General features: G+C 38.3%; 1 protein-coding gene across 7 annotated transcripts in view; it reads right to left on the bottom strand.

Annotated features, from left to right (window-relative positions):
• Positions 1–523: 523 nt before the first annotated feature.
• The window catches only part of CCDC125 (coiled-coil domain containing 125), a 24,667-nt gene continuing 10,271 nt past the window's right edge, over positions 524–14,919 (bottom strand). For all 7 annotated transcript variants that reach the window (XM_044446015.1, XM_044446012.1, XM_044446017.1 and 4 more), the window contains 7 exons: positions 14,435–14,520; positions 14,265–14,347; positions 9,932–10,047; positions 6,788–6,895; positions 5,788–5,959; positions 2,582–2,715; positions 524–2,440 (listed from right to left, as the gene is read on the bottom strand). In XM_044446015.1, the coding sequence (XP_044301950.1) occupies positions 2,090–2,440; positions 2,582–2,715; positions 5,788–5,959; positions 6,788–6,895; positions 9,932–10,047; positions 14,265–14,347; positions 14,435–14,520 (1,050 nt within the window). In that variant the 3' untranslated portion in view covers positions 524–2,089. The remainder of the gene's footprint in view (positions 2,441–2,581; positions 2,716–5,787; positions 5,960–6,787; positions 6,896–9,931; positions 10,048–14,264; positions 14,348–14,434; positions 14,521–14,919) is intronic.

Raw genomic sequence — 14,919 nt, 5'->3', positions numbered from 1 at the left:
ACCTATGAATGGTTTCCAATTCCATCAGTGAAGGTATCTTTCTGGAGTGACTGGGCTGTTCACAGATAATGCTAAAGAACACCACAAAGCTACCTTCCTACCTTGTGTCCTGTGTTCACACATTTACCAGGTAACTATTCATGAGTACTTTCTGTGCACCTTCATCTTGCCTCCAAATGGCAACACACATCAGCCCCCTACAGCTAGGAACCTATTTCAGCATGCACCTCCTGTCTGCCCCACCTGCTTCTCCTCTGAGGCCTTGTCTTGGTTTAACACCAAGCAGATATTAACAGTTGGTTTAACAGTTGCAAGCAGATATTAAGGGGACAGTAGCAATTTAGTAATGTGCATACACACTTCCAATCCAACAAGAAACATGCTCCAGCTTCCCAGATATGGAAATCCAGCAATGGGAGTTAAACATTCAGCATTTTTATACTTGCCTACAGATTAATTTAAAGCAGCATACCTACAGATTAATTTTATCTTGAATATAAATTAACAAAGTCTTTGCTTTTATTCTCACAAGTGAAAAATGCTTTATTTGATCATGATATAGTGCTTTCAAAATGAGAAATTATAAACAAAGGAATATATTTTTATAGTTGAATCTGACTGCTCCCTTTCATTCACTTCTGATCTGGCAGATACCTCTGGTAATTCAAGCAGAGAGCAGATTTTCATCAGTTTCCCTTCCCTGTGGCAGCTTCTCACCCACTACAAAAGTCTACTCCAAATAAAGCAGGCATCTATTAGTAGTATTCTGCCCAAGTCTTGAGGGTCACAATCTGTTCATAGGTTTGCAAGCTGTTGGACTGGGGTGGAGAAATTGGTGGTTGAAGTAACTGAATCTAGCCACCAGTATGTTCTTATTTTCTTGATGCTCATGAAAAGAGATGTTCCCTTATTCTTGTAAAACTAAAGGGTAGCTAACAAACTTGTGGAGCAAAGGTGGGGACCTGTACCATTTCGGATGCTGAATTACAAACTCTCCTTCATCCCTGATAATTAGCAATTCTGACCAAGGAAAGTTGCATTCCAATATTTGTAGGGCAACAGGTTCTTTATCCTTGCTGTAGCAGAACACTGAGGAAAAAGTTATGGTTGTTGTAGTCTACCTTGACCCCTTTTTAGCAGATAAAGTGATTTCAATAATAAAAGGCAGCTGTACTAAGAGGGAAGTTAGGGAAAAAAACAGGATAAAAGAAATTAGGCCATGGAAGAGAATGAACACAAAATACAAACTGTCCCTCAATCTAGCAAAAAGACTCCTTGGGGAGACTCCATCTCCCCAGGTCCTGCCAGCAAGGAGGAGGAAAACACAGGCACAAGAAGATAATGAAGGGGAGGCGAAAAGGCCAGAGAAAGCTAGAGATTCCAGACTGATTCTAGGCAGAGTAGAAAGAATGAGAAGGAGAATACGCACAGCTTCAAACATCTAAAAAGGCTGCTTTTTTGCAGAGGCCTTTCAACAACAACAACAGAGTGACCCAAAATAGAGACAGGGTAGAAATGAATTTTTTCCTCACTCTTAGTTAACAGAAGCAGCCAAGAGTGTGGAAGGTGGGTTGGTGGATGTAAAGCACACCTCTTTTGTTAGCAGAGCCCTCCACTAGATTAAAAAACACTTCCATGATTGGAAGAAGCCTTCTGTTCATAAAAAAAGTGAACTACTGGATATAATCTATCTATAGTAAGTGTATATGAGACAGCATTAAGGTATTTTCTGCAGAAAATTATCCTAATGCTAATCTAAATGATAAAAATTGCCTAAAATTGTTTTTAATTAAAAAGTTGTCTGGCTGTATGACAACAAAATTGCAAAAAAAACAAAAAACCTTTGCAGGTTAACAAGAACAACTGTATGCTCAACAGACTTTCCTATTAAAGGGCAGCTTTTTGATGCATATTTCTGTGCTCATGAACCTGTCCCTAACATGAAAGACAACAGAGAAGCCCACTCACATAAGAGGTAAGTGTGTGCTGAAGCGTACGTGGACCTTAAATTCTTAAAGTATCAAATGAAGTGCTCAAGAAGTGTGTTGTCTTTGCCATGTTTTCCTCCAGACTCTACACAGAACAGTCCCTATCTTCCGTTTGTCTCAGCTGTTTCCTCCATTTTGGCCACACAATTTTCTTCAGATGTCAGGGAACATGAATTCATAGATGTACAATTCAGGATTCTGTCAGGACATGTGTTGGAAATGCAGCAGGAGCCATCTTGAGAAATACATGTTTGGTATGACGAACATCGAGTAGCAATCAACTCTTGGGGCTTTCCATCTTTTTTGCATTGATTGCTCTTAAGAGCAAGTTCTTCTTCTGAAAAATTACTTTCTGTATTCTTCCGCAAAGTATCATCTTTCTCTTCTAAAGCACGAGCAAGCATGTAACTAACCTTCCTTTGATGGGCCAAAGCCTCTTCCTTATCATTCACCTGAGTGATATAAGAAAACAAAATTAGGGTCAAAACTATTCTACAGAATAAATGTTCCATATAAAAACTCAACAATGTATACATATTTGTTCAGAAAGAAAATACTGTTCATACATTGCTTCTGATGCCAAATATACCAACCAAGTCAATTAGCATCCGGATGATTTCTTGTGGATTATGTAGTTCTTCTACTTTCTTACTGTCAGTGCCAGAGGCAAGCATTCCCATCAACTTTTCACCCCAGCTTTTCCTATTTTTTGAAAACATCAGAACACCTAAAAGGGGAAGATGTAAATATTTTAGCCCTGGAACTTTATAGACAGGTACACTTTTAATACAAGTGCAATGAAGCTTAAAACAAATACCACTCTGGAAAATTAAGACTATTACCCTAGCTTATTACAAATGAAAACAATGGTCTGTGATACAGCTTTCAAAAGTACATTTGATTTTGGTAATGTTTATGCTTTTATGTTCAAAATTATAATACTTATTTTGAAAAACAGGGCAAGACATTCCACAGTCAAAGTGGATAATTATAAAATAGTAGTGCATACAGGATAATGATCAAAATGTTCAGGTTTTACAAATTTACTTCTCATTTTTAAATGACTGTTTAGACTAGGGGTCTCAAACTCACGGCCCACGGGCCAATTGCTGGGATGGGCGGGGCATGGGGGAGGGGCCCTGCGGCCTTCAAAGTGCTGGCGGCGCCCGGGCCGGCCGTGGGATGAGCGGCCCACCACCACCCAGACTCTACTTCCAGCGGCCCCCAGGTAAGTTGAGTTTGAGACCCCTGGTTTAGAATCTATTATTACACCCCAAAGTCCTGTGCTTTTAAGCATCTGGTATAGGAAAGAAAGAAATATAGATGGGAAATGAAATAGGGAGAAGAAATTGCAATAAACTGGAAGTAGAGGATATTCACTCAGAATTTGACATAATTTTAATAAATAGTCATGAATTAATCTTACCTATAATTTCAAATAGCTCTTTTTACAAGGCAGTTTGTAATCACAGAAAGGGAAAGTGACATGCATATGGGGGAGAATGCTTTCTATTGTGCTTAATTTACTGGCTTGAAAAGTGTATTTGCCTGACTGCAATCTACTAGTCAGCTCTCTCCCTATCATCGTTCTTTGAAAAGAATTGGGAGCCAGCAGTTTGTGAACTACTGGAATAGTATCATAATGCCATATGCTGAACTAGAGTTCCTGAAACATCTTCAGAGATATCCCTATATTACACTACAGAAGTCTAATTGGAATTCTACTTTGAGTGCTCCTCCCTCCCTACCCGCCACCAGTTCCCTTTCTGCCACTATATTCCAGACAGCTGTAACATGTGAAATCAGAACTCTTGTTCTCACAAACCATAGTTTGCCTTCACACCAGAACAGGAAGTCCACTTCAAAGCATGGCTGTAAAGCAAAACTATGATTTGTGATAGCCATAGTTTGTCTAACTCAAACACAGTGGCTGTGTTCATATGCAATACTAAATCTAAATTTACTGTTACAACTTTGAGCCTTGACTTCATGCATCCTCTCTTTCCCAGCCTAGCCAAAGGAGCAGAGATAAGACACATTGCATCCTGGGAGGGATGGGCCAGTTAATGGCTGCAATTGAACGGTGAAAAGAAAGCTCCTAATGCCTTGATAAAATTAACAAGAAAAACCCAAAGATAATAGATGGTTATAGACCTGACAGAGAAGGCTCCTGTGGCCTGGGGAGATTTTAATAAGGATATTTTAATATATTAATTTATAGACTGTAAATAAACTCAATTTTTAAACTCCCACTGAAAAGGATAAAGGAATGCCTTTTTCCCTATATGCCCTCCCGCCCCTGAAGATTGGCAGCAGAGGCCCTCCTCTGGGAACCCTCTTTGAAAGAGGTCAGGAGACAGAGTACTCGGAGGAGAACTTTCTCTGCAGTGGCGCCCCGACTATGGAATGCACTTCCTAGAGAGGTCCACCTGGCACTGTCATTATATGCTTTTCGGCACCAGGTCAAGACCTTTTTATTTGATCAATATTTTAATATTAATCAATTTTAATTGTATATTTATCTAATTTATTTTAAACATGTCATTTTTATGCTCAGTTCATGTTATAGCTAATTTATTTTGTTTAGGATTCATAATATTCTGTAAGCCGTCCAGAGACAACAGTGATGGACGGCCTATAAATCTCCTAAATAAACAAATAAATAAGGATATAGCTTCATTGTGGGGAGTGACTGTGTTGGACTAAAATGGTGACTGTGGTGAAAAACAGCCCATCGCCAGCACCAAATTCGCTGTTTTTCACAATTCACGAGTGCTCTAGGAACATAACCCCTGCGAATTTCAGGGGACAATTGTATTATTATTTAAAGAATATGTGGGACAAAATATTAAAGAATTGATGACAAATTTATTAACACCAGTAAGATTACTTAGCAGGTGATTATCAAATAGATAACTGGTATAAAGAAGTTTGGAATATAGCTATTAATGATAAGTTAATTTAAGATATTAAGTGGAAAAATGTTTGATTAGTAAAAATAATTTTGAAAATATTTGGTGCACAATTATTGAATATGTCTTAAGAAAAAGGAAAGGGGTGTGAACCATCACAAGAGTCAATGCAGTTCTGGAAGAAAAATGGGAGTAGAACAACCTGAATAAATAAATGATCTTACATTAAGTAGCATGATTTGTTGGTCCTGGTAGAGGTAGCACTGTTACAACTATATTGTTTAATTATGTGTATTACTATTATATTAATTTATTGTTTGTGCAATTACTTTTTGAAAGAAACATTGCCTCCCATTTTCAAATAGGTGTCTCATCTCCAAATCTAAGCAAACTGGTTAGTTTTTACTAACTTGAAATGATCCTAGCTTGTGCAGATAAGCCACAGTTAACACTAAGTTGTTCGGTCATGTTCAAACACAATGATAAACTAGTTAGCTGAAATGGAATCAGATGTTTTTGATCCCTTTGCAGCTATGCTAGAAGAGAGATGAGCGCATGAACCTATACTTCATCTATGTAACACTAATTTATGGTTTACATTATGTGCACACTAGACCAATAAATAGCTGCAATTATTTATAGAAGGGGTAATCAGATGATGTTTACGAACCTGAGGAACAACAATTTTTCAAGTGCCTCCTCCAAGAAAGCACTTGGAGAAGGACTGGAAATTATGCGAGCTGTAGCCAAACGTATCTGGCACACAATAACCTGGGGAAAATTGAATGTATGAATACATTCCAGCAGGTGTAAAATAATAGGTCTTATTCAAAATAATAGGTTAAATTCTAATACTATTAACAATCTAGTAGTAGGCAGAAAATTACCATCCTCTTTGGTGCTTTTCCAGTTTAGAAGTTTGTCTTTTCTGCAGATCTTACTCATTTGTGCAAGCCTCAAAGCCTGATCCTTCCTCCGCATCAGCTGCTGCTCAAATGCAATTCTGAAGGCATCTGCCATTATATAAGCTTCTTCTTTACTCTTCTTCAGAAGTTCAAACTGCGTTTTTTTAATTAAGAGAGGGGTTTTTTTTAAAAAAAGGATGAAATTCATATGCCATTATTTTTAATTGTCCAATTATAATAAACTGAAATAGTGAGTACTCTGTCATCTCAAGCAGCAATCCAAATGCAGTCACAAAGTCACCAGAAAAATTCTGTCAACCAGCAAAGACACCATTATGCTATCCTACAGGTGAAATTTACTTTTCAAAAACTGCTGACTACACAGGGAGTTATGTGCCTCTTTTCCTATTATGTGTCCTGTAAATTGGTGCAAGGTAGGAGTTTTTACAAATACCATCTAGCACTCCTCCTTGGGCAAAGGTACCAAAAAGCAGGCACACCTTTTCCCTCCCTGTAACAAGGACCCATGAAAGCAGAGATTTGCTGGATATTATAAACAATGGTTTGCTACTAAATCAAGCCAAATTTTAAGACATTGATTCTGAAATATTTTAGTTAATTGAAGTTACACGAATGGATGTATTTTTCCACCTGGGCCAAAAAGAAAATGTGCTGAGAAAAATATAGGAAGGTACAGAAAACAGTTGCACTGGATTGGGTCCAGAGATTTCTCAACTGGAACAAAAAACTCTGAATCTAAACTCCTGTTTCATAGGCAAGCTTACTCAAAATGTAAACATTTAAAATGTCCATCATATACACAGGCTTGTCACTGTTTATATGCATATTCTAATAATAGAGTTTTTAGACATCTGTTGGTATAAAATGGCTACATGTTGGTCACCAATTTCTGACATGGCAAGATGCATGCCACATGTTTTCAAAAGACAAAACAACATTCCTTTCAAGCAAAGCCTAATACCTCTTGCTTGAGTTGAAGAAGTTGTTTTCGAGTTGCTGCTGACATCTTGGCACAGGAGCATGGCTCTCCCTCAGGACCATTACAAGTGCAGGCTCCAAGTACTGCCAGCTTCAAATACAAATGCATTCTATCAATTGAAATCAAGCTCTTTGACAAGACAATACAAAACAAAAATTAACCAAAACAAGCCAACCCAAATCTTATCTGAGATGAGGTAACTGTGATTATCTTTGCCCAATTTATGTAATTAGGTTAGATCCAGGGTAGCTCCTCAGTGAACAGAAGGTTTCTTTCAATTTGCAGAAGTTCTGCAATTGAAGAAGGATGCAATTTTCCCCAGCTCTGCCTCCTCCCTTGCAGTTTCAGAAGGCTCCTCTATCCTTAGGAGCAGATTTGCAGAAAGTGGAGGGGGCAAATCACTCCCTCCCCTTCCATGGGAAGCACTCTCCCTAGGGGGATCTCCATATCCAACTCACTTTGTCTTGAAACTATTATAAAATCAGTAAATTTCTTTAGAAACTCTTGTGTTCTTAATTTCTTCATTTTAAAACTAAAATAAACATGAATAGTTTGGAAAATATAATTGATGCCTCATAAGCTCATATCCTAATTCAGAAGCAAAAGGTCCAACAGCTGAACTTCCCCACTTCCACTCTTCATGTCTTGTTTACCATTCTCCTGACCTTATTGGAAAAAGATGTCCAACGGGTGGTTTGCTCCCTCAGGATCCACCACACCCCCGTTTCTATCAGAACACTTGAATCCACTGTTTAAAATGCTGCATTTGTGGTACATCATTCTGAATAACACAGGTTTGGCATTTGCAAAGTGCTTCCAGATGAGGCTTTTATGAACCTCATTCTTGAAATTCTGAGGAAGTCTAGATGTTGCCATATTCTATTCCTAATCCACCTGTATTTTATTGTATCCTCTTCCATCTCTTTTTCTTCACCATTAAGAAGAAGAAGGTGGAACAGCTGCACAATGCCTTCTGATTGCTATTACTAGAAGCCTGCCATCTAGAAGCATCCAAAAGGTGAAGTCTGTTTTAGGAGAGGAATTTCTAAATCCTAACACAGCCTACATTAGGGCCAATACACCTCCTCCAAGCTCAGTTGCTTTCATTAAAGGTGTTGCAGATGCCTTATTCAAATAGCATTTGTACTTTTAATAGTAGAGGAAATAAAAGCAAAGAAAGATATTCAGCAGCATGTAGTCTTGGTTTCTAATAAGCCAGTCTTTCCTCAGTGGTCGTGTTGGTTTGGGATGATGTAACCTATGGGACGAGACACCATAAAGAGCACCAGAATGAAGAAGACTTCATTCACAGACCTTTTTGGAAGTACCACTGATAGACATCCATAGGACTGAGCTGCACAAGTTTACAAATGTATTTGTTGAGATCTAAATAATTAAGAAAGTGTTTGCTGTTGCCCGTTTTACATATAGCTTCTTAGCCAGATCATTAGGCCTAAATGCCTTATGATTATTTATAGAACCTACCTACATGACTACACTTTTTCTTCTAGCAAGTCTTGTCAAACTTTTTGTGTTTCCTCATCCTTAACTATCTGAAAATAAACTGAGATTAGTGTTATGTGGACAGGTGGTGGTGGGGATGATAAAAATTCACTGGAAAAATGGTTTCCACTAGAAAAACCGGATTTCTATTTTATTTTCTTTCTTTATATATATCCTGTGCTTCAAATATTTTTCTTCAGATTTTAATGTTGTTTTCTAAAGCCCTTATATCTGTATTTTCAGAAACCTTGTAGTTCTCAACTCCTTAGCAGCACCAACAAACCAATGTTATGCAGTAAATTCTTAAAGCTGCATTACATTACTATTTACATACTACCTTTTTGCCAAAGGATTCAGGTAGCTTATAATTTTAAAACAATGATTGTATGTTGAACAGATTTTAAAAGCTAATTATGAAAGCATGTCTGCATTACTTCTCAGCCTATATATAGAAACTGTTGCATGTCCTGTTTTGAGTGACATGAACAAGTAGAAATGAGTTGCAATGAGCTTCAGATTCACACATTTCCACCTCTTTTTTCCTCTTCCTGCACAACTAGAAAACGGAGATCATGGTAATCAAAAATAGAAGCCCAACTGCTTACTGTGCTGTCTGAGCCCAGAACTACAGTTAATCTTAATTATGGTTAGTTTTAAAATGCCAGCTTCAATAATTACAGTTAGCTTGTTTTACACTAACATAGTTCATGGTAACAGCAGCTCTGGGGACAGATACATTAAGCTGCAGTCAATTAAAAATGGACAGAAAAGCTTTCCATTACTCCCACCTGCGAAGAATGTGCAAAACTGGCTAGGTTCAACATGGTATCCACGACTGCTTCTTATTGTTATGTCATAGTACCATGCAAACACTGCTACTAATTTCTCAACTCATTACATGATTTTAGTAAAAAAAAAAAAAAAAATCCCAAACTATTCCTATAAAAGCTGATGCCACAATAAATCAGTGTTTAAGATCTTTTCTGTATGAAATATTTATTGTGCAATCATTCTATATTCACAGTTCTTTATGAGTTCTTTAGATGCTACACCGGTTTCATCTGTTTTTAAACAACAGTTTTGGCAATTTAAAAGCAAGGAAATGGAATATTAGTCATGAAAGCAAAAGAAAACACTTGTCAGTTGTGTAACTGTACTATTCCAATATACAACAGTGTCACATGAAGGTTACATAGTGGGAAAGGAAATGCTGTTTGAGTAATGCTTGGATCACGATTCTGGGACAAAATTCAAAATAGCTACAGTACGTTAACAGGCTACAAAAAATTTAAGGGAGAGTGAATTTTTTATTTATTAAAACATTTTTATGCCGCCCCATTCGCTGAAGCCTTGGGGCGGCTTACAACAATAAGTTAAAAAATAATTATAACATTAAATTAAAAAAATATAAACATTAAGTTAAAAATACAAATACCAATATAAAATAAGCCGCCCTGGCCAGATAAAATCCAATAATATTAACAATTAAAATGCCGCTTAAATAAAAAGGTCTTCGCCTGGCGCCGAAAAACAAATAACGACGGCTCTTAATAGGGCTGTTCCTTTGGAATTAGTCATAAAATATAAGCTTAAGAAATAACAAGGAAATTTTAAAATACATACGTCAAGTCCTGTAATCTCTGTAACACCACTCTTGCTAAGAGACATGTTCTCCTGCATAATCTTCTGCTGTTTGACATCAAGCATTGCAAGAATCTCCAAACGCTGTTGATCCAAAACTATAAAATTCAGTATGAAGGAGGGAAAAACAGTTTGTGAAGCTTCTAATCAGCTTTTCCTGCTTACAGTCTGTTATGTAGTTTCCTAAGGTAAATAGTTTCCAAATACTGGCTTATGCAGAATGCTTATTTACTAAAATGGAAGCTGCTATAACTCAAATTTGTCCGAAGCCTACCTCTTCTCCTTTGGAAGCTTCCTTCACATTATGTAAAACTGTTTGTACTTATGTTGAGAAGGAAAAGGCACTTTATTCATGGCTCAAAACACTATTATATTCACATGACATGGGCTGAACACAGGTATTTGAAGCAGGTTCCGGAACCAACTGCTTGCTCAAGTTAAGCACCTCCACGTAATTGCCAATGTGGCACAAGGGATACCCAGGTTAAAATCCATCTCAGGCATGAAAGTCCTATGTGTATGCCCTTGGACCAGTCACTCTCTATCACTCTAGCAAGGATAAAGCAGGAGGGAGGGGGAAAGAACCATGTATGCTGCCTTGAGTTCCTTGGAAGGATATAAAGGTAACCAAAAATACTCTCTGAGAACACTCTTCTATATGTAAAGTAGGTCTGCATCACAATTCTACTTCCTCATTAGTATTCTTGTTCTGCTTTTCTAGAGGGAGGCATGATAGGAATGGAGACCTTTTAGGACTCTAAGTAAATATGTATCATCAACATATGAACCAATTATGCATTACCATACTTGGGCTTGCATTTCAGAAAATTTTAGGAGAGGATTGTGTCAACAGGATTTTTGTGAGTACAAAGTGATGCTAATGGTGTCAATAGAACATAAAAATCCTTTTCAATCATTACAGTAAGTGAAATGTAATCTTGTGCATTTTTAACAAGACATACCACTGTATTCAGTGGTGTTTATCCCCAGAGCGACATGCAGCCAATTTTCAACCTTAGGCTTATAACACTGGAAGAAGTCTTATCAGAGTCTGAATATCCTATTTTAAAAAGACGTTACGCCTTGCATCGTAACCAGAGACATCACAACTGCAGTATCTTCTAAGCATTCCTAAATAAGTTCTATACAAGAACTTATTCTCCAATTAAGACTTTCAGCCAAAAACATCCAATGTAGTTATCACCACAAAAAATTGGATAAAACAATGCCACCCAGTAATAAGCCATGGTCAGGGCTTTTTTTGTCATAGAATGCACCGGAACGGCGTTCTGGCACCTTTTTTTCCAATGCATTTTACGAAGTGATTTTGAATCATAGCAGATCAGCAGCAAACATCATTAACATAGTGTCTGCAGACTGCTTTTGTGTCTGCTATCTGATAGTGAGGTAGTGAGGGCGCTGCTCCGCTGCTCAGTTTGGGATTGGTGTGTGTGGTTGCATGCTTACTGCCAGTGACATGAGTTCCGACACCTTTCTTTTTACAAAAAAAGCACTGGCCATGGTGTATTTGTTGTTCACAGAACAATTCACAGAGCACCATATAGATTATTGGAACCCCCATGGGTTGTTCACCCTTTCTTCTCCCCTCCCAGGGATTCAGGAACTCTAGAGCAGGACCAACTTGTCTCTCTGCCACAATTATGAGCTATTTTTTTAGCTTTCTGTGGCTTTTATCCTTTAAATACCATCGACCATAGTATCCTACTGGGTAGGCTGGCCGAGTTAGGAGCAGGAGGCTCTGCAAGGCAGTGGTTCCACTCCTATCTGGCCGGCCAGTACCAGAAGGGGGTGTTGGGGGACTACAGCCCTGCACCATGACAGCTTTGCCATGGAGTACCACAGAGCTCTATCTTGTCCCCCATGCTCTTTAACATCTACATGAAACTGCTGGGAGAGGTCATCAGGAGGTTTGGGCTGCAGAGTCAACAGTATGCTGATGACACCCAGCTCTACCTCTTGTTTACATCTAATCCAGGGGAGGCAGTGCCTGTCCTGAACCGGTGCTTGGCCGAGGTAATGGACTGAATGAGGGTCAATAAACTGAGAGTCAATCCAGAGAAGACAGAGGTCCTGTTGGTGGACAGTTCAGGTATTCAGGTAAGTGATTTTGGCCCTGTCCTGGATGGGGTTGCCCTCCCTCTAAAGGACATGGTTCACAGCTTAGGAGTGTTCCTCGATCCAGAACTGTCCCTGGAGGTCCAGGTGATAGCGGTGGCAAGGAGCACTTTCCTTCAGTTTTGGCTGATCCGTCAGCTGCGTCCTTACCTGGACGAGCACTGTCTAGCAACAGTGACACATGCCCTGGTAACTTCCCGATTCGATTATTGTAATGCGCTCTATGTGGGGCTGCCCTTGAAAATGGTCCGGATACTTCAATTGGTCCAAAACAGAGCGGCCAGATTGCTGTCAAGGACCGGTTGTTATTCTCATATAACGCCAGTCCTCTGCCAGCTTCACTGGCTTCCAGTTGAAGTTCAGGCCCAATTTAAGATGCTGGTGTTAACCTATAAAGCCCTAAACAGCTTGGGACCAGAATACCTAAAGGAAATGCCTTCTTCCTTATGAGCCCTCACGCCCCTTAAGATCTGCAGGAGAGGCTATACTCCAGGAACCCTCACTGAAAGAAATGACAATGGTCTCTACCCGGAGGAAGTCCGTTTCTGCGGTGGCGCCCAGACTATGGAATGTGCTCCCCAGAGAGGTTCACCTGGCGCTGACTCTACATTCCTTTCAGCGCCAGGTGAAAACCTTTTTATTTGCCCATAAGTATAAATGTTAGAAATTTTAATTAGGTTTTAACTTCACAGTCACTTTTTGGTTTTGATTCTGTTTTGATTCTTGATTTTGATTCTGTGTTTTTTTAAATCTGTGAAATGTTATTGGTGTTTATTCAACTATTTATTTAATTATTGTCAACTTGTTCGATTATTTGTTTGTGATTTTCGTAAGCCGCCCTGAGACACTTTTGCATATAGGGCAGGGTATAAATGTTTTAATAAATAATAAATGAATAAATTTATTGAGTGGAGAGCACAAAAGCCAGCTTGAAACTGCAAGCAAAAAATTCCTAGCTGTTAGTGGCTAGGAAACAGTATTTTAAAACATTACTTTAAAAAAACCCCAATGAGCACAATATTTTTAGAAGGGGTGGGATTTTTTTTTACAAATTTGCACATCTAGGAAGATACGTAGTTCAATGGGTGCAGCTACTCGAAACTTCAGTTTGGTTGATGTCCAGGTGGGGGTGGGGTAGTATCTCCTGTCACAACACAGCAGGAACCAGTACTGCACAGTATCCTAGCAGGCTCCAGCTATACTTTTTCATTTATTTGTTTCCTCTTAACTTCGATCAAAAGATAAACTGTCAAGGGAAATGATCTTTGCTCATGAAAATGGCAGTAGGGTTTTTAGCCCTTTGTGCAAAGAGTTTTCTGCTCTAGACTTTCCTAAAAGTTAATTCATTTTTCCAGATGTTCTTGAGTGCAAAACTCTTTAAAAAAAGGAACTAGCATTTTGACAGCTAGCTTTCGTGCCTGCACAAGTCCCTGTCAAGAAATTGCTTTTTAAAATTTTTTGACAACTAGATGTGTAAACTGATAGCCTTTTTTAAAGAAGGGGGTGGCTTATACTGCTCTTTGTTTGCAAGTACCTAGAGCTTTGGGGATAACTTGAAGAGAGATTATCTTCAGGTGAATGAAATATTGCGCAAATTTGGAGCAATTTTTAAAAAGTATGCAGTGAAAGGGTTCTTTGTTGTTGTCAAACAGGGCGTTGTGAAAACTGGCTGTTAAGTTGGCTTCTGTAATCTCTGGGGGAAAAAAGCTAAAGGGCAGAAAAGCCAAAGTATGCTGAAACAGCTCACAATTATGTCAGAGGTCGTCCAGCCAGTAGCAATCACACCCAAGTCCTGCTTGGGCACTTGTGGGACAGCTGGTACTGATGGGTGGCTGGGCAGAGAAGGTGAAAGGAGAAAGGGAGTTTTGTCACTCTCATGAAAGGAGTTGCTGGCTAGTACCCAGTATTCACACTGCCACAAGTTCCCCTGGTTTGAAAGACACAACAACCCATCATGGGTACAATGATCCATAGAACAACCCATGGGTTGTCATGGCTGCTTCTTGCATTCAAACAAAAACCCTTCATAGCCACCAACAGACAATGGGTTGTTGTGTCATTCAAATTCAATCAGTATAATTTCAAGGAATCATTAGTCTTTGCATTTTAGCATATAAGACTAAGCCAAAAAATACAACGTTAAAAAAAAAAACCAATTGAGAAAGTAGAGCTTACGTACGTTCATTTTCAGACTTCAGTGCTTTAATTTCATCAATTTTCAATTTAAGTGTTTCTTTAAGTGCAGCATTTTCACAATATATTCTGTTGGCATGGGCAAATAAGATGGTTTAATCATACATAAATATATATCTTCCAATGTAATATAAGATTATGTCCATAAATATATACCTTTCATATTTTTCTGCCCAAGTCTCTTCTAAATTTTTAGATTTCTCCTGATTAATTTTGATTTCCCACTGTAGAACATTTATTTCCTAAACAGAGAAAATAAAAGAAAGTACATTTGAAAATATTGTATTTAGTGTGGAGATGTATACAATTCTTTGGAGAATTCTTTGGTTTTCTAAGGTTTTGATGGAAGCTGACACCAACCTATGTATTTAATCAAAAGTACAAGTTGTGGTTCCTAAGACTACAGGAGTTCATGCAAACAAAGTCTAACAAAGCAGTTTATGACTCACATCAGAAAATAAATGAAAATGAAGCCTCAATAGGCATAATTAGTTTATACACTCAATGTTAAAATATGCATTTTGTAATAATTATGTATTCTGCTGTGCTGTTAAAATATTTGGGTTCAGAAAATTATTCCTGCCCATGTTTTCCTATAAGTTGTTCAGCAACATTTCATATCTGAGTTATCTAAATAAAAG

This window comes from Varanus komodoensis, unplaced genomic scaffold (assembly GCF_004798865.1).
Source record: "Varanus komodoensis strain SLA01 unplaced genomic scaffold, ASM479886v1 scaffold5, whole genome shotgun sequence".
Taxonomy (NCBI): domain Eukaryota; kingdom Metazoa; phylum Chordata; class Lepidosauria; order Squamata; family Varanidae; genus Varanus; species Varanus komodoensis.
Note: the sequence above shows the minus strand (reverse complement) of the source record. Positions and strands in the feature narration are given on the sequence as shown.